The 26,329-nt window shown below is 52.3% G+C and overlaps 2 protein-coding genes across 3 annotated transcripts in view; one reads left to right on the forward strand and one right to left on the reverse strand.

Annotated features, from left to right (window-relative positions):
- The first annotated feature begins 636 nt into the window (after positions 1-636).
- Positions 637-25,265, forward strand: ATP1B1 (ATPase Na+/K+ transporting subunit beta 1). Its single transcript, XM_030302773.1, has 6 exons — positions 637-1,222; positions 5,702-5,830; positions 17,975-18,130; positions 19,847-20,031; positions 22,771-22,851; positions 23,829-25,265. Exons 1-6 carry the CDS (start codon positions 1,126-1,128, stop codon positions 24,090-24,092), a joined length of 912 nt encoding a protein of 303 aa, XP_030158633.1. The 5' UTR covers positions 637-1,125; the 3' UTR covers positions 24,093-25,265.
- NME7 (NME/NM23 family member 7) overlaps positions 24,552-26,329 on the reverse strand; it is a 264,656-nt gene continuing 262,878 nt past the window's right edge. For both annotated transcript variants that reach the window (XM_030302771.1, XM_030302772.1), the window contains exon 12: positions 24,552-25,363. In XM_030302771.1, coding sequence (XP_030158631.1) covers positions 25,331-25,363 — 33 coding nt within the window. In that variant the 3' untranslated portion in view covers positions 24,552-25,330. The remainder of the gene's footprint in view (positions 25,364-26,329) is intronic.

A 26,329-nucleotide genomic window follows, 5' to 3' on the forward strand; every position in this document is an offset into this window, starting at 1 on the left:
GTGTCCTGCTTGAGGCGGCTCAGGCCGCCCACAGGAAGCGCAGCAGGCAGTCAGGAGCCAGGGCTTGCGGGTTGGGCCGGCGCTGCAAGGAGAGGGACCGGCCGGAACTGCAACCGCAGTGGCAAGGAGCGCGCAGGGGGCGCCAGGTGCCGGAGCGGAGAGGCGGGGAGGAGCCAGGCAGAGTCCCCGACTCTCGGGCGTCCCCAAGTGACCTTCCCCCACTCCTCCAGGGCCTACGAGGGGTGGACCAGCAGCGGAGGGAGACCGGGAGCGTGCGACAGCGAGCAGGCGGGCGGGAGGGACTCGATCAGGACAGCTTGGACCGGGGTCCCCGGGCGTCTGCGGGCCGCCGGGCGACGCAGGTGCCCCGCGCCTCACTACCGCAGAGGAGGGGGCTGCGCAAGGCCGCCTGCGCGCGCGTCTTTTTCCCTCCGCCCCTCGCGCCCCAGGGCCCCAGCCCTCCCCGTTCGCAGCCGCGGCTCCTTTGTGCCGTCCCCGCGCCCGCCCCTTCGGGCCCTAGGCCCCGCCTCCTCCGCGCCCGCGATTGGCCAGCCGGGCCGCTAGTGGGCGGGGCCCCGGACCGCCCCGGCGCGGTATATAGTAAAGGTAGGGCTCGCGCCCTGAGCCAATTTCTCGGCTCGTGGCGGGCGCGCGGAGTCCGCGCCGCGGTCAGTCTGTCCGTCCTTCCCTCTGACTTTCTCCTGCCCCCACTGCCTGTCTCTGCAGAGGTCACCGGAGGCGGGGGCCGAGCACGCGCGCGGCCCCAGTGGCAGCGGGAGCGGCAGCTGCGGCTTCGCTGAGCCCCCGAACCCCCAAGGGCAAGAGGAGCGCGTGGCGGACCAAAGAGAGCCCGCGAGCGGCCGTGCGCCCACCAATAGGTGCGGGGCTCGGAGCCGCCCAGCCTGCGCGGCCCCTCCCTCCGCCCCCGCCGCCGCCTCCCCCTCCTCCCGCTCCTGCCTCTGCCCCTCCGGCGCGCGTCTGGCACTCGGAGAGCCGCAGCGGCAGCGGCGGGTGCAGCTTGCGGAGAGCCCGGCCGGGGCCGCCGACCAGCAGCCGGGGAGGACGCCGGGGCGCGCGCCGCACTCACCCACCCTCAGCCCCCGCGGCAGCCGCTGACCCGCCACCATGGCCCGCGGAAAAGCCAAGGAGGAGGGCAGCTGGAAGAAATTCATCTGGAACTCGGAGAAGAAGGAGTTTCTGGGCAGGACCGGCGGCAGCTGGTGTAAGTACGGCGTCCGCGGCTCTCCCCGCCACGGTGCCTTCCCCGGCCCGGCCGGCGCATCCCTGCGCAGGCTCTGCGGACCTTTCTCAGGTCTCGCGCCGCCCAGGGTGGAGCGGGGTCGGCGGCGGGCGCCGCTCCGGGCGCGCGGGCCTGGGCTTGTCATCCGGTGCGGAATGCGGGGCCCCCAAGGATGGGCGCGGGGGTGGGGGCGGGAGCGCGCGGGGCAGAAGGTTCTACGGATTGCCACGGTCTTGGTAATTTGCAATCTGTTCGAGCTTCGCGCGAGCCCTTCCCTCCTGGGAATGGTCAGGCCCTGGGAGACTAGGTTTGGCTGTCCCCGTAGTCAATGTCCCAAGTCCTAAAAATTGAGATTTGAGGCGGCGAGAGAACCTCACGATGGTAACCGGATCGGATGCAGGCGAGCTTGTGTGTTATATAGCAGTTTTCTAGTCTAAATATGTACCTCAAAAGGCGCGGCGGGGGTGGGGGGGGCACATTGCAGTATTTCTTGGCTGTGCCCAGACTTTACCCCAGTGACCTCCCCTGGAGTCATTACAGCCCAGAAGTGGCCCAGGAAGCCCCGAAACAAGTCTGGATGTTTTCAATGTCTGCACACACAGATGCGGAATCAGTAGGTTGGGTTGATCACCGTGAAAGGTTAGTGTAAGAAATAAACGGCATAGACAGAGGCAAATTCAGCCCACCTTACAAGATTTGGGGCAGCCTGTTGCTTGACTGGATGGACTTTTTTTTTTTTTTTTTGCCCCTCGTTGAAAATTAGATACCTTGTTTTCCGCCTCCCTCCACCGGAAGGGTGACATTTTTTTTTAAAGGTCATTTTGAAGGGCAGAGTTGTAGGCAAATGCAGAAGAGTCGTGACTGCAGAAGGGAGAGAAGAAGGGAACCCCCCCCCCCCCCTCCTGCATCACTGCCCCCTCCTTCTGGAGGATCATCATCATCACCACCACCACCACCACCACCACCACAGCTGCAGCCACTGAGGGTGCGCTGGCTAGGGGCTGATGCGGTGTTCCTGATTGGGAGGATCTGTGGCCATCACAGGAGAATGAGTCAGGGAAACCGTGCTTGGCTGACATTTTGAATTGGAAGAAGCTAGATGTATGATTTTTGCAAAGAAGAAAAAAAAAAAACGCAGCCTGTCGTGGGTCTCTCTTGTCTGAAAAGCAAAGGGTTAATAATGCATCACACTTCAAGGTTAGTCAAGGTGAAACCGCATTCCAAGGTATTACAAGGAAGCAGCATAGGTATTCTGAGTCATGGTAGACGTAGGTCTTTAAAGTGAGGGCCTTTAGCTTGTGTTTTTTATTTTATTTGATCTTAGAGGAGGCTGTGTTGTTCAGTGGGATTATTGCCATGGTTTCTCTGGCATAAAGATAGCTCACTGTTTTCTCAACATGGAAGGGAAAACCTGAAGAACTCGGGGTGTGTGGGGGGTGACCAGCTCCCTGCCAGGGCGATCTAGCCGTTCCTCACTTGAGCGAGGCCTCGGGGGTGCACTGCGGAATGGGGCCCCCTTCTCCCCGACGCACTGGAGGCTCCAGCCCGGGCAGGTGGACCCCAGCCTTGTCGTGGGTCAGGGGCTGCCTGGGACTCCGGGCATATTGTGAAATTTGTTTGCCCCTCTTGTAAAATAGATTTCTTTCCTCATTCCAGTTCCAGAATAATATTTGCTTTAGAAGGTAAGGCAGGATGGGCAGACTTGTTCTTTAAGCTGACATTTAATGGGGCAGCACCTCCCATGTGTGAGAGAAAATGGGTGCACACGCGTGTGTGTATTAATTTTGGCGTCTCGACCCCACGTCCAGCAAGGTGCCAAGACACTGATTTATGAATGCAGGCGCCGGGATTCCTGTCTCTGCCCGTCTCATCTTAGCTTCTGTTTTCCAAGGTACAGGTGCTGGGCTAAAAATTCAGTTTGGGTTTTGCACTCGTTTGTCTCTTCTTTGGCAACGTAAGAAACGACAGACTCTCTCGTAGCAGAGACAGTGGCGGCAGTCGCTGTCCCCTGTGGACAAAATGCTACCTTTCCAGCACTGGGCCCAACATGGATGCCCTTGGGACGAGGGCAGGTCGCCCTTGGCTCGGCTTTGCTTATAGGTAGATTTTCACCAAGATGGACGCAGGAGCCTTGCCTGTCACCTGCTGGAGAAATGGCAGCATGCAAATCACCTGCGGTTTCCACCTTTTCATTAAGTTAATGCAGGCATTGGTAGGTTTTTATTATGTTTACCGCTGGGCCCAGATGCCAGTCTTCTTTTGCCCGTGACCCTTTGAAGGGTACTCATTCTTTTTCTAACTGGGAAATCTCTACGTTACTTGTATTTTTTTTTTTTTTAAAGACACATTGCTTAAGAGGGGAAAATGCCTGTAAAACTTACCTTCTGTGTCACCCTGGCCAGTTGGTACAATCTGTCTAGCTTTTCTTTTTGAGCAGCCCCTGGTCACCTGCGTGCTGGTGAGCCCCCCGCATGGGCCCCCCAGACGTTCACGTTCCTCTAACCAGGTGACCTTGGTTCACAGCCGTAACTGGGGAGATTTTGCTAAGTGACATCTTGGAGCAAAAGAGAAAAATCCCTCGCTTCTCTCAGGGTATGCTGTGGAAAAGAAGGGAAAGGCTGGATCTTCGTCAGCTTCATCAGCAGTGTGCCTGCAAAAGGACTAATTTTCCCGGGGCTCTGTTTGTATTTTCAGCTGCAGCCACAATTAAGGTACCTTCTTAAGTAAGTCATTAGAGTTAGGTGTGTGGAGTCCGAGGAATGAGCATTAAAAATGGCTCCAGTTGTTGGGAGAGCTAAGTGGAGTTAAGCTAAGAGCACCGAGACGAGGTGGGGGGCCACAGAAAAAGCGGCTGCAACAGCTCCTTGCTGACCGTGTTATACCAGCTCTCGCACCTCTTAGGAGCGCGTTCGCTGGAAAATTTTCCAGATCTCTTGACGTCACAGCCTTACCATTTGCCTACTGCTGCTTGGATACAGAATGCAGCACTTAACCCTTGTCCTGCCGGGAGGCAGTGATTGAGCCGGGCAGCTGTGGCTCTGGATCATATAGTCTTTCCGCTTTTCTTACCTTTTGCTTGTGGCCTGGCCTTTTTCCCTTTTTTCCTTCTTTCTTCTTTTTTTTTTTTTTCCTGATAGAGGAGAAAAAGGGTAACAATTAAACACTTTGGTCTTAGGTGCGTTTGGCTTGGATTGTTTTACTAACGCTCCAGCATGATTTTCCCAAACCATGTACTTGCTGGTTGGAAGGCTGGGCTTTGAAATGCAGGTCAAGGGCAACGTGGCTACCTCCTGTGACAGCGTGCCCACTCTTTCCCTCCGTCCCTCCGCCTCTTCTTTTCTACGAGGCTTTTGTTCTGTTTTGTTCTGGACTTTTGCCCGAGGACCCCAGCATTCACCGCCTGAGATCCGGAGGTTTTGAGAAGTAACCCGAGGCTCCTTCGCGCAGTCCTGTTTCGGACTCGGTAACCTTCCGGCTCGCCTGCTCCCATTCCTGCGTTCAAGGCGAGTCGCTGGCCGGCTCGGGGCTGCCGGGCGATGCCTAGTACAGCCTGTTACTATGTGGCTAATCGGGGAGATAATCCTCGTAAACCGGTAACTGATAGCCTCGTTCCCGTCTGTGGGCTTCGTGCTGTTTTGCTTCGTGTGTTTTTGCTTTTGCAGCCAGCTCAGCCCGTGTCCTGCTGTCCTGCTAGCTGTGGGAAAAAGAAAATGCAGCTCGTCGAGCCAGTCAGTGTTCCGGGTCCAGGCAGAATATGGAATAAAAATACGCTTGCCGTTTTTACTACAGGGTTTTTCCTTTTTTTACCCCTCCTCGTTTGGCGCCCCTGAAGGAAAACACAGTGTGTTTAGTCCGTCATACACATCAAGAGGTGGGGAGACAGAAAAGCGCAGAAGAGCTTCATGCGGTTTCTCGGCATTCGTTGCCCCATCCCAGCAGAAAAACTTGCAGGCGTTCGAATGTTTGGAGAAGCCGCAGAGCCTGGATTGTAGTTTCAAAATGTCAAGGGATGAGCAAGGAAAGAAAACCTACGTCTCTAAGGGAGTATAGTGTCATATTTGAGATGCATTGCATAAGCATGCAGACATGGCCCTAGATTTTATTGGTGATCTTCATGAACAGTTTTTTATTGAGGCAGAAAGATTATTTCCTGTAAATAATCTCAGTTCTAGCAGAACATTCCTCTTACCCTTACCTACCCCCAACACACACACACACACACACACACACACACACACACACACACACTCTGTAACGGAGGGCTGCCTGTCTGTTTTTACCCTACCGTGGGGGGTAGGGGGGTAGTATGGTCCACTCTCTGGATCAGTGTCAGAAAAGGAAACTCCCAAGACAGGCTGGAGGGGAAGGCAGGAAGGAAGTCCCTTCATCTCCGAGGTTAGCCTTTCATTCTGCGGGTGTGACTGTCTCACAGCCTTCTGTTTCTGTCTGTCCTCCTTGCAGTTAAGATCCTTCTGTTCTACGTGATCTTTTATGGCTGCCTGGCTGGCATCTTCATCGGAACCATCCAAGTGATGCTGCTTACCATCAGCGAATTCCAGCCCACATACCAGGACCGGGTGGCCCCCCCAGGTAACGCGAATACGTTCAGCTCTTCCACGGGAAAGACGGGTGCCACATTTTCACGCAAGAAAACATTTTTCTGAAAATTGTCTGTTAACGCGCTGGTAGACCGAGCCTGGTTTGATAGGAAAACGCAGAACTGCTCAGTGTTGTGGCCAGGCCTCCTGCCCGCATTGCAGAGCTCCGGGGCTCCCCCGCGTCTTCCCAGCTCTGCAGTGAGGGGTGAAGAGCCTCCCCCCCCCGCCCGCCCCCAAGCCTGTACCCTCCCCAGCTGCGGGACTCCCGATGAGGCCGCGACCTCCCCCACTGCCCAGCAGGTCAGTTAGTGGGGTCACTACACGGCCCTTCAGGCTCAGGCGCATTTTTCACTTTCTTGAGGGGACTGTGACTCCGATAAATCCTTTAAAAAAAAAATCACTTCAGCTCCTGTTTAGCAAGACGAAGTTAGTTTTAGGGATGATGAGAAGCTCGGAAGTGGCCAGTTACCCGGAGGGACAGGAGCCACGGCTTCAGGAGTCCATTCTCCCACCTGCTGTTGACTTAGCTTGACCTTGAACGACAACACACTCTCCTCTCACTTCTCTGTGTTTGTACCTGCTTGTTCAGTAGGAGTCTTACTACTTGGCTGTCTAGACCCACTTTGCAGTTTCACTGTCTCCTTTAGCTGTGACCTGGGAGCTGTGCACAGCCGTCACCGCGCCCTGGGGAGGCCCACTGCCCATATGCCTGACGCTGGCAGGAAGACCAGACAGGAGGGCGACCACAAACCCGACCGTGCTCACTGGCTCTTCTCAAATTCATTGTCGGGAGGACCCAGAGACAGGAAATGTTGCGCAGTTTCCGGGTTCTTGCGTTGTAAATGACCTTGAGGCTGCCACTGGGGGGGGTGGCGATGACGTGTCCCCTCTCCATTTTCCCTGGCAAGTGTTTAGTAACAGCTGCATTAGGTGACAGTCTGGAGGCCGTCTTGATGGCCCTGAGCAGCCTTGGTCAAGTGTGGGAAGTTTGTTGCAAACTTCTTGTGCCCATCTCCTTCTTGGGGTGTGAAGGACTCCAAGGAAGATCTCCAGAACACGGAGGTGGCCAGCACCAAGTCAAATAGCCGTCTGCTATTACAAAACCATAGACATGGCCAGATCTAGATCTAGGGGATTTTGGAAGCTGTGGGGGGGGGGGGGGGGAACCAATCGTGTAAGTAATATAAAACAACTTGAACCTGCTTGATAATCCACAATTTCCAGCAACTGTTTCCCAAAATCGGTAGGTGAGTGGAAAGGCTGAAGTAGAAGCGCTGGTGTGCGCAGAGAAATGTAGGATCTTTACAGGTTGTATGCCGGCTTTTGGGACAGGAAGGCATGGCATGTCCTCTCCTGGTGCAACTTTTATGGTAGCATTAGCAAGCGTCATATAAATTTGTGCAGACCCTTATTTTTCTTTTATTTCTGTAAGCCCTTGGAAAGCGGTTCTTTGATTACGATGCTACTTTATAATTGTTCTCCAACTGAAAGCTGCAGGTTGACTCCAAAGCCAAGCATTTAATTTCCTAGCCTTAAAAAAAAACGCTCCTTGTCTGTATAAACCGTGGGGAGTCAGCCTTCTAATAAAAGCAAACCTTTTCTTCACGTTCTGTGCAGAAAGGGTGATTTCACTTTCAAAAAGAAAAGGCTAAAAGTGCCAGACCTTTTAAGCGGGGACCTGCCAATGACCTTGCCTCGCAAATCTGGTCGAGGTGCTCGGTCCTTGCCCTCTTTCCCCACCTCCCTCCCCCTCCTTCAGCCCCTTCCTAAAAGGCACGTTCTTCGTCCCTATATTTAGTGTCCTCAGCAGTCGGGCTGACCTGACAGGCCGTCGCTTCTCCAGAGCACTGCTGGTGTCTCATTGTGGAAATATGCGTTCCCGTTCTTTGGCCCGAGTCATAGGAAAAGTGCTTCCTCGGATCCCCTTCTTCCCTGACCTGCTGCCTGGGCCCTTTATCTTCGTAATTTCTTTTTTTCCTCATCCACCACCTTGCCAGGAGCGTCTAGGCCCAGCCCCTTTTTACCCTCACCTTCCCGAGGGACATGACGCTCGTTTGAAAATGATAGTGGCCTTGGAGCAGGGAAGCCAGGTGGGCAGAGCCCTGGGTGGCGAGAAGTGCATCCCGGACCGTCGTGCGTGCTCCGAGGGGACCCCAACGGGACCCTCCCCTCCCCCTGGCATCTGTCAGAGCAGAGCTCAAGAATTTGTTTCTGACAGGCTGTTCCTTCGGTCTGCAGACCGAACACGCTGCGGAAGAATGCCCCGGCGATCTTTCGGCTTCAGTGTTGGTAGCTCCAAGCTTCCCTTATCGTGAAAGTTGTAGATTTCACGAACCCCGCATGCTAAGTCAAACGAAGCTAGTGAGTGGGAAAGACTTGGTACATCACTTAAAGATTTACGGACTTATCGATGCTATTATTAGCTGTGTCGGAGGCAGGAGCACAGAGCCCGCCTGACTCACTCTGAGCGTGAGCACGCCTCGCTACCTTGTAACTAGATCTCGTCTAAGTAACACGTGCGATCCTGGCCCGATGAAAGGGTGATGAAAGGGTGGCGATCGTGCGGGACATTTGGGTTTGACTGTAATGTTGGCTAAGCTGATAGGCCGAACGTGAAAGTCTCAGAGGGGGGACCAAGGTACAGAATGGAGGTGAAATTTAAGGAGAAAAAAGGATAGCGTGCTGTTTCTGGGCCTGAGCGATGGTGGCCCTTCGTGCCTGGGACCCTCCTTACAGAGTCGTCGTGTTGCTCTGGGATAATGGAACGGGTCGCCCCCACAGCCTGGAGGGCACACAGGGAGAGCTTCAGCTGCCACACGAGGTTGAAATACACCGAATTGTTCTGTGAGTCAGAAACGGTTGATGATTGGCCACTTGACATCGCTTGACCTAAATACGAGAGCAGCCTCAAGTTCATAAGCCACGGTACAGGTTTCCACTGTCAAGCTGACCTGAGAAGGAAAAGCAGGAACTTTGAAGGTGGACACAGTCCCCACCATTCCGTGCCCTACTTCATCTCACTGAGCCTCAGTTGTCCCATCTGTAAAATGGGACTCCTACTCTGTGAGGATTTAATAAGTGTATGTAAAGCGAATGGGACCTTCTAGCGGCCAGCCTCATGGCATGAAACAAAGGGTAGTTATTAGCAGCCACTTCTGTTCTTGCACTGGAGGCAGCGGTTTCCTCTCAGGTACTGAATTCAGTATTTCTAGACTGAGCTCTGGGTGACCCCTCAGGGATGCTTTGTCCACACTGGTTTCACGAAGTGAACAGCATCTTGCTCTCCACGAAAAGCGTTTGGGAGAAATTGGATTAGGAAACCTGCTGAAAGGTTTTTTTAAGTAAATCGAAGTGACCTTGTATTTGTTCTGTACTCCAGCCGCTCCCTTCAAAATACCCACGCTGGCCGGGTCGGCCCTGCCATGCTTTTCTCCCTGGGAGACCCTCTCGGGAAGTCCCCACCGGTGGCTGGTGGCATCCCCTCACTGTGTTCCCTGCCAGACCTGGAGAGGACGGGGCCCGCACCTGCCCACGCTCCCAACCCCGCTCCCCCACGTGGTCCCCCACGTGGTCCCCCACGTGACCCCCACGCCCCTTGCTGCCTGCCCCTTGCTGCCTGCCGGGCGCTATCCTGGAAGAGTCCCCTCCTCCACCCGCCCGCCCCTCCCTCCCCCAGCTCCGCTCCCGGAGTCACAGGGGAATGAAGTGCAGGTCACGGTCTGGGGAGATTCCCAGCCGCCCTGCTTCCTGGTAAGCAGGTGTGTGTTCCTGTTCTTCCTTTCCAGCTCGTGGGGACGGCTTTTCTTTTTGTTTTGAAGTGGAGATAGGGGATGCCGAAAGAACTATTAACAGGTGCCACGGTACCCAGAATGGGTGGGAGGGGGGGTGCAGCCCAGGCCACACTGGCACCCCCTGCAGTTGTGATTTCGTTTGGACCGTGAGAGGGAACAGGGCGCCGTAGTGCAGATCTCAGCGTAATGAAGCAGAATTCTTGAGGAATCATGACATCAGTCTGCTTATTTTTCTCAAACTCCGAATTTCAAGGGGGAGAATTGGAAACACGTGGCTTCCTTATGCTTTGGGTGAATTGCTGTTTCAAAGTGCCAATAGAGTGCCTTTAAAGTCTGTGTGTCTGTCTGTCTGTTGCTGTTTCCATCAGATCCTCTTGAGTTGTAATCTGGGAGCCGACACGACAAACGTACGGGGCTCCCCCGGCCTGGCCGCCTCTCACGTTCTCCCTCCTCCTCTCCTCCCTCCCTCAGAGGGATCCTGCCAACTTGCCCCCAGAGTTTGGGGCTCTTGATGAGCTGGCATTGGTGGCAGTTGAGATTTCCAGAAGCTACTGTCCAGATCCCTAGTTTGGGCCCAGTTTGGGTTTAGGGCGGCAAACTCCAGACTCTCATTCTTCAGAGTGTCCCCGCCTCACCGTTAGGCCTCAACAGCCCACCTGCCTGTGCCCTTCTTCGTTTCTGAAGACCAAGATACAACTAATAAGTGAGCTCTTGGGTACACAGGACGCCTGACGATTAACTTAAAAATGTTCTTGGAGCCACAGAAAAATGAGCCTCACTCTGGGTGCTCATTTTAGACAAGTGAGCAGAGCGGTGACCTCTGACAAACAGGACCAGGCAACAAATTCCATGGAGGGATAACGGGGGAAAAAATGAATCCGTGCAATTTCATTTAGAGCTTTTGTGCCGGGCGCACTCTGTTGTGGAAGGAGCACCAGCCTCATGGTGCCTGCGGTGACATCGGATGGGCTGGGCTGCTCAGGGCGTTTATTCTAGTGATCTCGCGACCCCAGGGCCCATCCCACACAGGCCGCGAGAGAAGTTGGGGAGACGAAGGAGAGTGTAGGGATGTCTATCATCTACGGGCTTCCGATCAGCAAAGTGTGTCCTTTCCCACGTGCATGCATGAATGGACATCATCAGATACGTTGGATATCTTACTTCAGGTCATTGGCCACTTGGCGAACGTTACGTTTCGTATCTAGACAAGTCAAATCTGCTACATACGCTTGTTCTTCAGCTCGGTCTTCAACAGAAAAGCTTAATGTAAAATAGTAGGGTTTGGCTATTTGTTTACATTTTGTCTGTCTATATTTTCCCATTATAAAAGTTGGTATCTTTTTTAAATTTTTTTTTTCAACGTTTATTTATTTTTGGGACAGAGAGAGAGCATGAACGGGCGAGGGGCAGAGAGAGAGGGAGACACAGAATCGGAAACAGGCTCCAGGCTCTGAGCCATCAGCCCAGAGCCCGACGCGGGGCTCGAACTCCCGGACCGCGAGATCGTGACCTGGCTGAAGTCGGACGCTTAACCGACTGCGCCACCCAGGCGCCCCAGTTGGTATCTTTTATTAGGAAGAAGCACAATTATGAGCTATAAAATATCAAAGACAGGTCCCTATGAAATTAGTTGTGCTTCCAAGGTCCCCTGAACTAAATAATGCTCTCTCTGTTCACCTGAAAGTGAACATAGGACCGTAGGTAAGAGTCTGATGATAAAGGGTGATTCCAGAAGTGCAGGAGGGCTTTCCACCAGAGCGTGTGGCATTTAGCTTAGACGGGAGGAGAGATTTCCTCACGCCAGGCATTGTTGAACATCCAGGCAGGCTCTAGAGAAAATCCAACAATTCTTCTCTAAAAGACTTTTCAAAGGGAGCAAATTCTCTGGCCTTTGGGAGGGTGTTGATGTGACTGTGGCTGACCCCAGGTCGTAGTCAAAAGCTGAGCCTACGAAGAAGGCGAGGCCAAGGCTGCTAGTTTCCAGAAAGCACAGAGGCATCTTTTTTCCTGTGCCCTCCCTGAATTTTGTTAGGTAAATCGATACTTACCTTGCAGACATTAAAAAAAAAAAAAAAAAAATCAAATGTTGAAGGGGGAAGATGGTGTGTGTGCACGTGTGCGTATGGATACATGTCCAGATTCTGTACAACGTCATACCCCCAGTTTTTTAAAATTCCAAATCACTCATCAGCTTGGAATGTGCAGGAGATAAATGGTATGCACGAACCGTGTGCACGGCTACATTTGTGTTTCTTTGCCTTGTGTGCCCTCATTAGTCACCATGGGTGCCCTCCTGGAGGTTTCTGTGGAAAATGATGCCTATTTAGAGTTCTCGGTCTGGTGACTGTGGGGTGTATTAAATGACTGGTCCAGGCAGCTGTGCTTCCGGATTCACTGGAATAACGGTTCACAAGGCTACAATGGCCATATTCTAGTTTAAATGCTTCAAACTCACAAGTTACATTGAGGAATTCATAAACTTGCTACATTATAAACCTACTTGGAAACAAAAATAATTCTTACTGGAAAGCCTTTCTCTTCTCGTTTCTTTTACTTGCCAGTCCCCCACCCCCCACCCCCCACCTCCTGCTATGAACACCTACTAAAGCCAAAAACTGAATGTTCTCCCGATTTGTTGCTCAAGAGACGGGGAACCGACGAAAGGCAAGTGTAGCTCTGGAAAGCAACTGCAAAGCCAAAGAGTAGTTGTTGTTTTAACTCCCAACTCTTATGTAAAGCTAACGTGCTCATTAAAAAACCAAATATGAAAATTTCACGTAGGCAAGTTATTCTTTCAGTCCTTCTAGGTGGCTTTGTCGCATAACAAGCAAAATGTAATTTAAGGCCGACGGCCCCATCAGGGCAAAGCCGTATAAAACTCAGCATGGTCAATGTCAATTCAAGTTCAGAACACTGGCGAGGCAAAAGGTTGTATCTGTTTCCTGGAATATCATTTGAGACCACAAGCCAGTGATTGGGTGTTCTGCTATCTTTGGCCTCTGGGAGTTACCACTGGAAACAAAGCTCATCCTTGTCTAAAGTTCTGACTAACAACCTGAAGGAGTGGCCAGTGTGGAGTAAAGTATCCAGTCTAGTGTGAACACAACTTATGAGAATACCGGTCGGCAAGGTGGGATTCACGTGGCCCTTGGAGGGTGTCCGTGAAATCTTTGGACTCCAAATAACGAAGTTGCCAAATTCGATTGCGTTTCTTTCTTTTTTTTCCCATGAGTCTGATAATGTGAAGTGAATGATTTAAAGGGTTTCGATACCAGGTCAAGGGTCTTTTCATTTGTCTCGTGTATGGATCTAATTGCTGTAGAGAAATTACTTTTGAATAGCGGAATTTTCCTAATGGTTTGGAGAAGATCCCATCAGAGACCTCTCCTAATTAAGATCACCCAGAACAGAATAGGCGAGGGGATTGATGTCCGAGAGATTCCAGGAAAAGAACTTCCCAGGCCAGAAAGCTCTGGATGAAGAAAAGGGGAGGCAGAGCTGGTGGGGGATGGAGTGAGACCTTGCCCAGCCTCGGAGGTGGGGCGGGGGGGGGGGTGAGAGCAGACACTTGATCGTGCCCCCACTTGACTGTATGTGCTCCATAGACGAGGGGTTAGTGAGAGGAACTGATGGCCTGATCCAAATCAAATCATGGATGCTTCTTTTCTGGAAGCGACCTTTAGATCAGAAGTTGGGTATCTTAAAAGGATGGTCACTAAAGCTTAGGGCAGTTACACCTTCAAGATCCTTCGGAAACTGCAAAGGGAGACTTTAGCCTACAAAAGACAGGAAGGCATGGTCGGTCTGTCGCTGCTGGCCTCCCTCTCCCCCAAGGCTGTGGTATCCCTTCACGTGGAAAGGACAGGGCAGTGACTTTGGCTCAAGGTCTGATCCAGCTGGGCACGTCACAGGATTGTAAGACCCTGTGCTTAACTATTTTACCTCTTGGTTTCTCGGCCTCACAGTCGCCGATTTTTCACGCGTTTCCGAGCTGTGTCTCTCACACGGTAACGCACAGGCTCCGTGGGGCTTAGATGTGAGCCACACTTACCGAAGGGTTCGAGCTCTTGGGCGGAAGTTGGTGGGATTCCGTTACGTGATATTCACGATTTCTCCTTGGCCCTGTCTAGAGACACACGAGGCCAGGTGCGTGCAGCTTTGCTGGGCCCGCGATGCCCCTGGGTGTGCAGTAATAATGTCCGCCGTTTCCGCAAATTCGACGCTTAACCACAGGGGTGCTTGCTGATGGGAATCACTGGTGTTTGTCTCTGGCTGAGCGTGAACTTCGCCTTGGCCATCAGTCCCAGGCTCCTGAAAGATGCACTCACTCGCTGTGCCCGTTTGCTCGTAAGATCCCGGAGCACTGAGTCAGGACGGCTCATGCTTTGGGGTCTCACGCGCATCACCTGGCCTCTCCGAATAGCGGAGACCTTGGACTTGGCAGCACGAGGGCGCGAGAAGCACTCTGCGTAAAGCTGCCGTCTGTCCCCGCGGTCCTTCTGCCTCTGGGAGATCCGAGGAGCACATCACCCAGTCCCGGAGATGGCACCTTGCCCTGTGACTGGCCCCGGGAAGGGGGACCGCAGAAGGGGGCGGGACAGCCGGCGCTGGACGCCCCTCGTGATTAAGTCTTGCCGTGTACTGTCAGTGTGCCCTTCGAGGTTCACCTTCCTCCTTTAAAGCCCCCGAGTGAGACTCTCCAGATCTCTGCCAGGCTCGCTGACCTTCTGTCAGCATTTTGAGTTTTGCCTCGTCAGCCGCTCTGCCGAGGGACCGCAGTCGGCACCGTTGTCCCTTATCGCTCAGCCGGCGGCCCTTTCCCCACCACCACCTTCCCGAAGGTTAGGGGAGAGCCTGCCTTTCTGATAACTGATCTCCTCTTCGCCCTTCTCTCTGCCCCGTCTCCTGCCTTCTCCCCAAGCCTGGAAACGCCGTGTACCCTGCACGTGCAGATGTTGGTTTCTGCTCGCACTCCCGCCCCCGTCACACGCTGCCCCTGACGTGGATGTCAGTAGACCTGTGGGACGCGGGACAGAGGGGAAGGCGTGTGCCTCTGTCTTCTGGCTGCCGGGCTCTCCCGGGGCCTCAAGGGGTCGGTGCCCATCAGGCCGCATTCTCTGCCGACTGCGGGGTTATTCCAGGAAAACACCCTGTCCTCCGGGGTTCTGGTGAACCTCTGGCCTTGGGCCTAACCCTGCACTTCTACGAGTCCAGGCTAGTCCCCTCCATTGAAAGGTCCGGTTTCTAAGTCCAACCAGGAATGCTCCCCCTCCCCGGCCTTGCGCATTTTAGTGGGGTGTCCGTCCTACTGACCATACTCTCTCAGGCATGAGATCCCAGTGGAAGCTTCCACTCACATTTTATTTTATTTTAGTTTAGTTTAGTTTAGTTTTATTTTATTTTAATTTTTGCAGGTATGTGCCATTTAAAAACCATTTTTTAATGTTTATTTATTTATTTATTTTTTTATTTTATTTTATTTTTTTTTTAATTTTTTTTTTCAACATTTATTTATTTTTGGGACAGAGAGAGACAGAGCATGAACGGGGGAGGCGCAGAGAGAGAGGGAGACACAGAATCAGAAACAGGCTCCAGGCTCTGAGCCATCAGCCCAGAGCCCGACGCGGGGCTCGAACCCACGGACCGCGAGATCGTGACCTGGCTGAAGTCGGACGCTTAACCGACTGCGCCACCCAGGCGCCCCTAATGTTTATTTATTTTTGAGACAGAGCATGAGCAGGGAGAGGGGGCAGAGAGAGAGGGAGACACAGAATCCGAAGCAGGCTCCAGGCTCCAAGCTGTCAGCACAGAGCCTGACGCGGGGCTCGAACTCACAAGCCGTGAGATCGTGACCTGAGCCGAAGTCGGACGCTCAACCGGCTGAGCCACCCGGGCGCCCCTTCTGCCACTTTTTATCATATTGTCTCTTTGTGCTACAGATGGTCACCGCTTAATGTAGGAAAAAGTGGATTTAAATCGCGCTAGTCATGCAAACGTTTTTCTAGGGTTTGCAAGAACCTAAAAAAATATATTTTTAATTGTAGCATTTGCTGTTTACTTTTAACTGATGGCTGTTGGGTGAGCAAATCCCGATACTTTTCCTTGGACTCTTCTCCATCGCTGTTGTCAGCTCTCCACCCCCCTGGATTCTTCAGGTCCTGCGTCGTCCTCTCTGAGCTGATTGCTCGTGTCACTTACCAAGTCATTGGTCTCGGGCAGCCCCACACGTTTCCCGTCTTCATCCGTAGTTTTCCCATTCTTCTAGGGAAGTGCAGGCATGGAAGAACTTGCCCCCTGAGCTGCGCCTCCCCCGGTATTTAAGCATTTCTGAAGCTCGGAGCCGCCCTTAGTCACTAGAAACAATAGCAGCCGTCGAGCCCAGCCCCTGCCTGTCCTCCTGCCTCGAAGATGGCGCCGCTAAATAGTTCCTGTTCTCTCATCTTCGTCGTGCCTGTGTCACGATCACCACTCTCCGGTTCTAACTCCCCAGAGCCACGGTTCTCAAACCAAGAGGCTTAAGGATCCTTCAGGCTCGTTAGCGCAGAGGTTGTGACTTGGCAGGTCTGGCGTGAAGCCTGTGGGGCTGCAGGTTTGACCAGCCCCCGGGGTGACGTGAGGTGGCACGTTGGGGGTGTTGTGCCCAACACAAAGAGGGTGGGTCTGGGGTCTGGAGCCAGGATTAGAATAGGATTGTCAGGTTTAGCAAACAAAATACGGGACACCCAATTAAATTTGGTCATCAGGTAAACCACGAGTCGATTTTCATAGAAGTGTGTCCTAAATATTACATGGGACATAACTTTTTTTTTTAACGTTCGTTTTGAGAGAGGGAGAGCTCACGCGCATGCGTGTGCACGCATGAGTGGGGGAGGGGCTGAGAGAGGGAGAGGGAGAGTCCCAAGCAGCCTCCTCACTGACAAAAAGGGGCTCAATCCCACGAACTGGAGATGATGAACTGAGCTGACATTAAGAGCCCGTCCCTTAGCTGACCGAGCCACCCTGGTGCCCCGTGGGACATACTTCTATAGAAGTCAATTGATGGTTTATCTGAAATTCAAATTTAACCAGGCATCTTGCATTTTATCTGGTGATGCAATAGTGCTAGAAAGCAGTGGATTGAAGGGCGCCCAGGTGGCTCAGTCAGTTGAGTGTCTGACTTTTGATTCCGACTCAGGTCATGATCGTGGCTTCAACCCTTGCATCGGGCTCCTTGCTGACAGTGCAGAGCCTGCTTCAGATTCTCTCTTCTTCTCTCTCTCAAAATAAACTAAAAAAAAAAAAAAGGCAGTGGATTGAGTCACCACTCATCGCCCCTGTCTATAGTGCTGTGTAGTATTATTCAAATACCTATCTAGGAAGTCTTGTGATGGCAGAGGCTTTTGAAAATTAAAGACTAAAAGGTTGGTTAAGGGGCACCTGGGTGGCTCAGTTAAGCGTCCGACTTGGGTTCAGGTCATGATCTCACGGTCTGTGAGTTCGAGCCCCACATCCGGCTCTGTGCTGACAGCTCCAGAGCCTGGAGCCTGCTTCGGATTCTGTGTCTCCTCTCTCTGCCCCTCCCGTTCGCGCGCACGCGCGCTCGCTCGCTCTCTCTCTCTCTCTCAAAAATAAACATTTTAAAAAATTTTTTAAATAAATGGTTAAAAGAGTGAAAATCCAGGGAGGGTAATTATACTTCGAATTTTTACCACTGGCCCTTGACTTGCTCAGAATACCCACTTGCTTTTGGAATGGAAAGCAAGGATGGCAACTGCACATAAATGCCAAGTTCGTCCAATTTGGGTTAAAAGATGCACAGAAATACTCCGTTGAGTAGTCTGGAGTCTTGTAGAGTTTGGGGTGGTCATCTGTTCCTTACAAGAAGGAGTCAAAGACCTCTGTGCTCAAAGGCTTGCAGTCAGGGAAACGAGCTTCCTGCTCGACGTGCGAGCTGGGTATGCGTCTTGTTGACCACGAGCATGTGGGACTGTTGGCCACATAAGGATTCTGGAGTGCTGCATACACACATCGAAATCCTGGTTCCACCTCCTCTCTGTGACCTTGGGCCAGGCGCTTAGCCTTTCCGTGCAGTAAGTGTTTTCATTCATAAAATGGAGATAATGCCTATCGGGCAGTGTTGCTGAGTAAGTAAAATGATCTAGGATAGCAAGACGCCATCACTGGTACTCAGGTACTTAATCTAAGTGCCACAGAAGTGATTTTACAAGAGAGGCAAGAATTTAACCTGTTCTTTTTAGTAGGTGCGATGAGTGAAGGATGGTTCGTACGTTGTGAACCTGCTTTGGGATTATCTTGGCTGACTGCCTTCTTACTAACAGTTTTCTGTGTTTTTCTACCTGGTCTAGGATTAACACAGATTCCTCAGATCCAAAAGACTGAAATTTCCTTTCGCCCGAACGACCCCAAGAGCTATGAGGCATATGTGCTCAACATAGTTAGGTTCCTGGAGAAGTACAAAGATTCAGCCCAGAAGGATGAAATGATTTTTGAAGATTGTGGCAGTAAGTAGACTCATCTTGGACGTTTGTGGTTGGTTCATTCTTACTTCCCATTTCTATTTGTTATCTAACAATCGCAAGATCGACTCTTGAAGTAATTCAATGATGGAACCCTGGCCATATCGAGAGGACACTGTTTTCTTTTTTTTTTCTTTCTTTGTTTTCTTTTTTTTGTTTTAAAGCGAGAAGACTTTATGGTTTAGGCTTGGATGCAGTGGAGAAACAATGTAGCTTCAAGTATTAACGATCATCAGCATTTGAAAAGCATCTTATTTTAAAAACACTCCAGGCACCCCTCCGACTCACAGACCACAATTACAGTTACGGTTCTCTTACACCCATAGATTTCGAGAGGCACGATTGTTTATATTTCCCGATTTCTGCCTCGGCCCCCAGGGCCTTCTCTTGCGATGGCTCTTTGACATAATTGGCCGTAACTGCACTGATACGGATAGAGGATGATGTCTGGCCAGGGTAGGGGCCTTCCTAGACCCTGCTGGGGGTGGCTGGTGCAGTACATCTCCGGTAGCCGAGCGTTTGGATGAGGAAATGACCGATGGATGGCGAAGGGTGGCTCTTGGTTTCATTAAGCCGCTGGCCGGAATACACTGCCTGGCGTGTGCATTATCCAGCCGTGTTTTCGTACCCACTTGGACGGGGTGTCCGTCTGAGTTACGAGGTGGTGCCTGTCCTTCCTGTCCTGCCAACACCAGCTCCTTCTGAGGCGAACTGTCACGTTAAGCCATCCGGAAAAGAGTAACTTAAAAGAAAGATCTTCACTACCTTTTTCCTTAGGACTTAAAGGGGGTTTTCGTCTCACTTTGCGGTAACTCAAAGGCCTGTATGTTAAAGGCCTGTATGAAAGATCATTAGGGTGAATCACTTCACTGGAGGTGGACTGAGTTGAGGCACTTGACCGTTTGAAAGAAAAAGAGTTAACTTGTGACCTTAGAAATACATACAGATTTTGGCGTTTGCATCGGTTTCCCGTAGGATGCTTTTGTACTAACTCTGAATTCTCTATTTCGTGCGCTCTCTCTCTGGCTTTGTTACGGGCTGTGAATAAAAAATACTACGATTTCTCAGCTGAACAAATGCCAGGAAGAAGTCCCAGCTTGAACAAGCAAACGTTGAAAAAAAAAAAAAAATTGTTTTTAAACCTTGAACAGTGGCGAAAAGGAAGAAAAGAATTCTTTCTTTACCATTTAACCTGCTAATTAGGGGCACGGACAGCGGCTTAGCCGTGGCCGGGCAGCTGTGACCAGAAGCCTCCCAGTTCTGAAAATTACTGATGCTCCTTTTCATTTGTGCTCTAATTGTAATGTCCCTGTTCATGAGCTCAGTGATGTTGACCTGTGTCAGTGAGGCTGACGGGTGATCGGGTTTCCTTTCAGTCTCCTCACTAGCTGAGTCACCCGTTATTTAAAGGAAGAGACACATGGCCACAGACCACACATCACGCCCCGATCATCAAAGCCCCGTGAAGCCATGACGCGGGGTCATTTACCAGCAATTGCTTTGGGTAAAAGACGTTTCCCGCGTCCGTGAGACCAGAGGTGGTTTGCTGGGAATCCGCGCCTTCGTTCAGGCCGAGCACTAAATGCAGACCGGCCCGGTCTTGATGGGTCGTCATGGCCAGGAGGGACCCTCTCCGCTTCCTTTCTCGGGGGCGCCGAGGGAGTCGTTGGCATGTTGTAAGCACGGTGTTTGTGTTTCCAGATGTGCCCAGCGAAATCAAGGAACGGGGAGAATTCAACAACGAACGGGGAGAGCGGAAAGTGTGCAGGTTCAAGCTCGAGTGGTTGGGAAATTGCTCCGGAATAAATGATGAGACTTACGGCTACAAAGAGGGCAAACCGTGTGTCCTCATAAAGCTCAACCGAGTTCTGGGCTTCAAACCTAAGGCAAGTAATGTTTGAAGTCATAGAACTTGAGCCATTTTCATTTGGGCAGAGCATCTAATAGGCATGAGGAGAGCATAGAAAGAAGGGTTAGTCTCCTCAGTGGTAACTTTTCTTTTCTCTTTTTTTTCTTTTCTTTTCTTTTCTTTTCTTTTCTTTTCTTTTCGTTTCTCTTTTCTTTTTCTTTTCTTTTCTTTTCTTTCTTCTTTCTTTTCTCTTTTCTTTTCTTTTCTTTTCTTTCTTTCTCTTTCTCTTTCTCTTTCTCTTTCTCTTTCTCTTTCTCTTTCTCTTTCTCTTTCTCTTTCTCTTCTCTTTCTCTCTTTTTCTCTCTTTCTCTCTCTTTCTATTCCTTCCTTCCTTCCATCCTTTTTATTTCTTTTTTTTGGGGGGGGTGGGTACTGAATGAGATTTCCCTGCAAAACGAGAAGCTGGACACCATTCAGGCTGAACTCTGATAACCGTGGTGTTGGCCTTGGATACTGTTGCAGCTTCGAGTGGGTAAACGGGACTTGAGGCCACTGAAAAATGGCACCTTGCCATCGTTCGCCGTTAGGTGGGGTGATAGTTGACTCTTTAAAAGAAGGGAAAGTGTATTGGTGTTATCTCTGCTCTTCTAAAACTGGTTATTTCACTCTGTCCTTCAGGTCAGGGGAAATAGAGCTGCGCTTTTCCCTTCGGTGAGGCTGCTTCCCGCAGCTCTCCCGCATCCACCCTTCCATGCAGGGTTCTCAATTGTTAATATTTAAGAAAAAATTGGTTTTAAGTTTACTTCTTTTTGAGACAGAACGCGAGTGGGCGGAGGGGCAGAGAGCGAGGGAGAGAGAGAATCCCAGGCAGGCTCCACGCTGGCAGCCTGGAGCCCGATGTGGGGCTCAAACTCCCAAACCGTGAGATCGTGACCTGAGCCGAGACCAGGAGTCGGGTGCTTAACCGACCGACACCCCCCAGGCGCCCCGAGTTTTTAATTCTGATAGGAATTGACTGCGGGGTGCTGAGTGACATGAGCAAACCTAAATTCATTTCCGGACCCTGGCTCTCTCGTTTGTTCGCTTTCTGCTCTATGCCATTACTTTGTGGCCACGACGCTTGCTGCTCCCGACTCGTATTTACAAAAAGAAGGGGCGCCTGGGTGGCGCAGTCGGTTGAGCGTCCGACTTCAGCCAGGTCACGATCTCGCGCTCCGTGAGTTCGAGCCCCGCGTCGGGCTCTGGGCTGATGGCTCGGAGCCTGGAGCCTGTTTCCGATTCTGTGTCTCCCTCTCTCTCTGCGCCTCCCCCGTTCATGCTCTGTCTCTCTCTGTCCCAAAGATAAATAAACGTTGAAAAAAAAAAGTTTTTTACAAAAAGAAAACCGAGGCCGAGATGAGAAGTTCTAACGGAACCGAGTGGGGCGCCTCAAACTCCTTTACCACCTCCAGAGGGTGTGTGGGATGGACGGTTGCCCGGCTGGCCGACGCGACGGCCCTGCCGCCGCGGAAGCTGGCGCACCTCGCTCCCGACAGAACTTCAGTCTTCTTTGTACTGGAGTCAGGATGTGACGGAGGAGAGATGGTGAGAAGCGGCCCGTCACACTTGCGGCTGGGGCGCATCCGCCAGGGAGCTCTTCGCCTAGCCCAACCGGCTATTCCGCCACGAACGGGATTGGTGCGGTGGCCCGAGGGGAAGACGCCTCTTTCTGTCCTGTCCTGTCTCTGGTCTCCACCCGCTGCCACCCTCTAATTCATCACCCCTTCTTGTCGTTAGGAATTCTTCTTGTCAGAGGGTGCGGTACCCCAGGGTGTCCTCGAGGTGCCTGTTGCCTCGCTCTCAGAGGGATACGTTCTGGCAACTTCTTTATCAACGAGCGTTTTCTCTTCGTGTCTTTAACGGTCATGGTGGTGCTGGCCGAAAGGTCCGAGGGAGTCCGATCTAGATGGTCGGTTTCTTGTGTTCTACAACAAAGAGCAGCAAAAACAGGAGTTTTCTAGTGATTCGCAGAATTGCCCCTTTTGTCTTCGGTTAGGCTGTGTATGTGTTACGTCTCCTGTCGAGAGTCCCGTCCTGACCTGGTGGAGCAAGCGGGTGGCCGTCTTCGGGGAACGATGCTCATCACACCTCTCCTGAGGTGGCTTGGGGCCGGGGCTGTAGGAGGGAGCGCTCTAGACGGTTCCTCGCGGCAGAGATGTTCAGAGTGTACACTGGGCCCCTTCAGGGGGTTCGCGCCTTCACAACACCCTTCACGCGGGGTCCAGCTGCCTTTACTGGTTTTCATATAGGACTTGACAGAAAGAGTTGGAAATGCTCCTTAAATGGCAGCGCGTCTCCCGGAGAGTCAAAGGGAAAAATAAAAACCGAAAAAAAAACAAAAAACCTGCTTGAGGGAACCGGGTGGCATGATTTATTCACGGGGTAGGAGGGAAGCCCAAGTTTCATCAAAACAAATGTCAACCAACCTTTCCGTCCAATTATTACGACCTTCTTAATGAGGAATATTAGTGCCGGGTTGGCCTTTATTTTCCAGCGTCCTTGAGGAACGCTTGTCACCCTGGGTTACGCTGGGAGTTCCGCGTGGCGCCGGGCCGCGTCGCAGCCTCGCTGTGGCCTCGCGGAACGCGGGCACGGACTTGTGTTTTGCGCTTTGTTACCGGAGTTGACTCTTCGTGCCCCGTGGGAGCCCGTTTGTGCTCCAGGCCCCCTTGGGTTTTTCAGAAGTCGTGGGAACCGATTCACAGACTCGTTGACCGGCGTGGGTTTGTATTTTTAGCCTCCCAAGAATGAGTCGTCGGAGGCGTACCCAGTGATGAAGTATAATCCCTACGTCCTGCCCGTCCAGTGCACCGGCAAGGTAAGGGGGCGCCTGGTTACCAAAGGGGGGTGGGAGGGGAGACCGGGTGGGACCTTCGCCCGTTAGAGGTGCAACTTGGACGGGGGAAGCGAGGCCTGTCGCTTCTGGGCACGGGCCTCGATCGAGCCGTAGCGGCGCGGGGTAGAATGTCTGAGAGAAAGCGGTAACAAGACTCAGACTGTACGTAGGTTTCTCCACGAGAACAAGAAACCGAATTACCGGGGTCGAATCAGCCGGAATCTTGGTTTACGGGACCGAGAGGTGAACCAGCCCACACGGGGCCTCTCTGGCCCCCGTGGCGTGTGGCACATTCGAGGCCAGCTTTTTGTTTCGTTTCGTTTCGGACGGTTTCCCATTAAAAAAATGTGTTGTGGGCTTTTCTGGAAAAAACAACGAAAGCTGTACCAGCGCGTGCTCCCTTTAGACCTAAAAATAGGCTCCTGCCGGATGGATCGTTTAGAGAGGGCAGACTGAGGAAGGGGGGTGTCTGGAACAGCCCCATGTTATGGCTACACCAAGAAAGTAGATGGACGCCAAGAGAGTGAGAGGCGGTTATCAAGCCCCTCGGGGAGGAGACCCCTGAAGCGCCATCCACTGGGCGACCACCGGTGGCTTTCTGACTCTCGGTGGCAGGTCCCTTTCCCGGGGTGCGGGCTCCGGAGACCTGCTTGGTTGGCCTTTGCCGCGGTTCCCTCCCTTGCGCCGCGAGAATAGGCTCCTTTTGCGACCGCGCCCGCGGCTGCAGGGGAGCAGGCCGTGCTCGTGCGCGGCCTCCCCTCGCGTCCGCGAGGCGGCCGTGTCCTCGGTGGCTGACGTTCCCCCGCCTCCCGGGGAGGCTGGCGCAGGCGCGGCGGGACGGCGGGCGGCCCCGGGGCGGCAGTTTGCGCGCCGCTCCGTGGGTTCCCGCGTCGCGGCCGCGACCATGGCCGGCGGCCCGGGCCGCGAGCCGTTACAACCTGTGCCCCTCTGGTTTGCAGCGAGACGAAGACAAGGACAGAGTTGGGAACGTGGAGTACTTCGGCCTGGGCGGCTACGCCGGCTTCCCCCTGCAGTACTACCCCTACTACGGCAAGCTGCTGCAGCCCAAGTACCTGCAGCCCCTGCTGGCCGTGCAGTTCACCAACCTGACCATGGACACTGAGATCCGCATCGAGTGCAAGGCGTTCGGTGAGAACATCGGGTACAGCGAGAAGGACCGTTTCCAGGGACGCTTTGATGTAAAGATTGAAGTTAAGAGCTGATCGCAAGCACAGATCCTTCCCACTAGCCATTTAAAACAGTTAAAGATACAAAAACAAACACCTACTAGTCTTGAATAAACTGTCATACGTATGGGACCTACACTTAATCTCTCTGCTTTACACTAGCTTTCTGCATTTAATAGGTTAGAATGTAAATTTAAAGTGTAGCAATAGCAACAAAATATTTATTCTACTGTAAATGACAAAAGGAGAATAAAAATTGAGCCTTGGGACGTGCCCATTTTTACTGTAAATTATGATTCCATTACTGACCCGTAGTAAGCAGTGTTTCTGGCCCCTAAGTATTGCCGCCTCGTGTGTTTGATTTCGTGTACGGTACCATAGGTGCACCTGGTCGTTTTTCAAGCCATGTTTTCTCGTATCTGTTTTCTACTTTCTGTGAGCGAGGTTTGCCGTCCACGGTGTAAATACTCAACGGGAATAAAACTGGCATGGTACTTTTTTTTTCTTTGTTCTTTTGGGTTTGGCTCTTTCGGAGGCAACGGCCCATCGGTGAGCATTTTTAACACACTCCATACATAGTCTCTCTCCCTGTGGTGTCGGGTCTTTTTCTTTCTTTGTGTTTTCTGTTTTCCTGGGGCTGGGGGTGGGGGGGTGCCGTCGTGGGGGAACTGCCCTTGAAATTTTAAGTGACGCTACAGAAAACACGAAACGGTGATGGGTTGTGTCGTGCTTTGTACCGAATGCCGTCTTGCCGTTCTCCCCTTGTCCTCCAGTATGTTCTGAAGCCGCGTATGAGACCTGGATCGCCTGTCGCTTTGGCAAAGTGACAGGACTCATTCATTCGCTTTGGACATTTTCTCTTACTTTCCTTTTTTCCTTTCTCTGGAGGCATCACACGCTGGTGCTGTGTCTTTATGAATGTTTTAACCATTTTCATGGTGGAAGAATTTTATATTTATGCAGTTGTACAATTTTATTTTTTTCTGCAAGAAAAAGTGTAATGTATGAAATAAACCAAAGTCACTTGTTTGAAAATAAATCTTTATTTTGGACTTTATAAAAAGCAATGCAGTACCCCATAGACCGGTGTTAAATGTTGTCTACAGTGCAAAATCCATGTTCTAACATCTATAATAATCGCCAGGAGTACAGTGTTGATCTTGTATTCAGTCAGGTTAAAACAATGGACAATAAAAGAATGAACACGTTCCTCCTGTGCCTGATTCGGTCTTGTCTGGCTGCCCCAGCCTGTGACTTCTTTGCTTCCTCTGCTGCTAGTTATCCAGGATCCTGAAGAAGTACTGAACCTGAAAGACAAAGACACGTGAACGCGTTCGTCAGTTCGCACGGGAATTCTGCCCCCGCGTGGCCGGCCGCAGGCCAGAGCGGACGAGAGCGCGCCCCTCCCCAGAGCGACAGGCTCATCGGAGGCCGAGTCTCCAGCTCTCAGTTCAGAGCTGGACGCTCAGAGGTATCTTGCGGTGTTAACCTCGCCTAGTGTAGGAGACGCGAATTTGTGGTTCCTGCCGGTGTCTCCCTAGGTTCGTCTGTTTAGAAAAAAAGAGTCTGCGGTGCAGTTGAAAAACGGAGGTTGGGTTTGAGGTTCAGTAAATGAAGGTTCACGCCTCGCTTTCTGGTTCGTGGTTTGGCCTGTGTTCTCATCCGGCCGTACTTAAAAATTCGCCGTGGCGTGAAAGGAGGCAAAAGTGAGCTTTCTGAAAAACAGCCTCCAGGAGAACTGAGCCGGAGGCTCCGGATCACTTAAGCCGGCACGGGCAATACGCACGCTGAGATCAGACTGAAATCGTGGCACCGTACTTCTGAGAACGGGAGCCTCTGGCCAAGCCCGGGCGGCCCTGAGAAATGCCTCTGGCGTGGAGCGGGGGCGCCCTTCGGTCCCGCTCCCGTCTCACGACAGACCCAGAGGCCCCGGCCCCTTACGGGACAGCAGGGGTGCTTCGGGAAGAGCGGTGACAGCTCACACGCCCCCCCTGCTGCCTCGCAGTCGCGGTTACCACCCTGCCGATCTGCTTGGTTAGCCTTTAATACCCGAGACCTTGCTGGTTCTAGACCGGCCAACAGTTTGATGGCGACTTCATACCAGAGGAGCACGGATTCCTCTTAACAAAAACCGCAGAGGGCACCGTGGCAACCGGCACCGCAGCTCGGCCACCGAGTTTTCAGGAGCCTCGTTCACAAGTGAGGCGATCCAGCAACGTCCGCAAACGGCGTGCCCGCGTAGAGCTGGTTTCGCGGAATGTCCCCCCCCCTCA

Source organism: Lynx canadensis, chromosome F1 (genome assembly GCF_007474595.2).
Source record: "Lynx canadensis isolate LIC74 chromosome F1, mLynCan4.pri.v2, whole genome shotgun sequence".
Taxonomy (NCBI): domain Eukaryota; kingdom Metazoa; phylum Chordata; class Mammalia; order Carnivora; family Felidae; genus Lynx; species Lynx canadensis.

Excerpts from the sequence above, each read along its gene's own strand:
- ATP1B1 (XM_030302773.1), top strand. The coding sequence starts at position 1,126 with ATGGCCCGCGGAAAAGCCAAGGAGGAGGGCAGCTGGAAGAAATTCATC. Across the intron at positions 5,831-17,974 it reads GGACCGGGTGGCCCCCCCAG|GATTAACACAGATTCCTCAG; the intron begins GTAACGCGAATA and ends TACCTGGTCTAG. Across the intron at positions 18,131-19,846 it reads GATTTTTGAAGATTGTGGCA|ATGTGCCCAGCGAAATCAAG; the intron begins GTAAGTAGACTC and ends TTGTGTTTCCAG.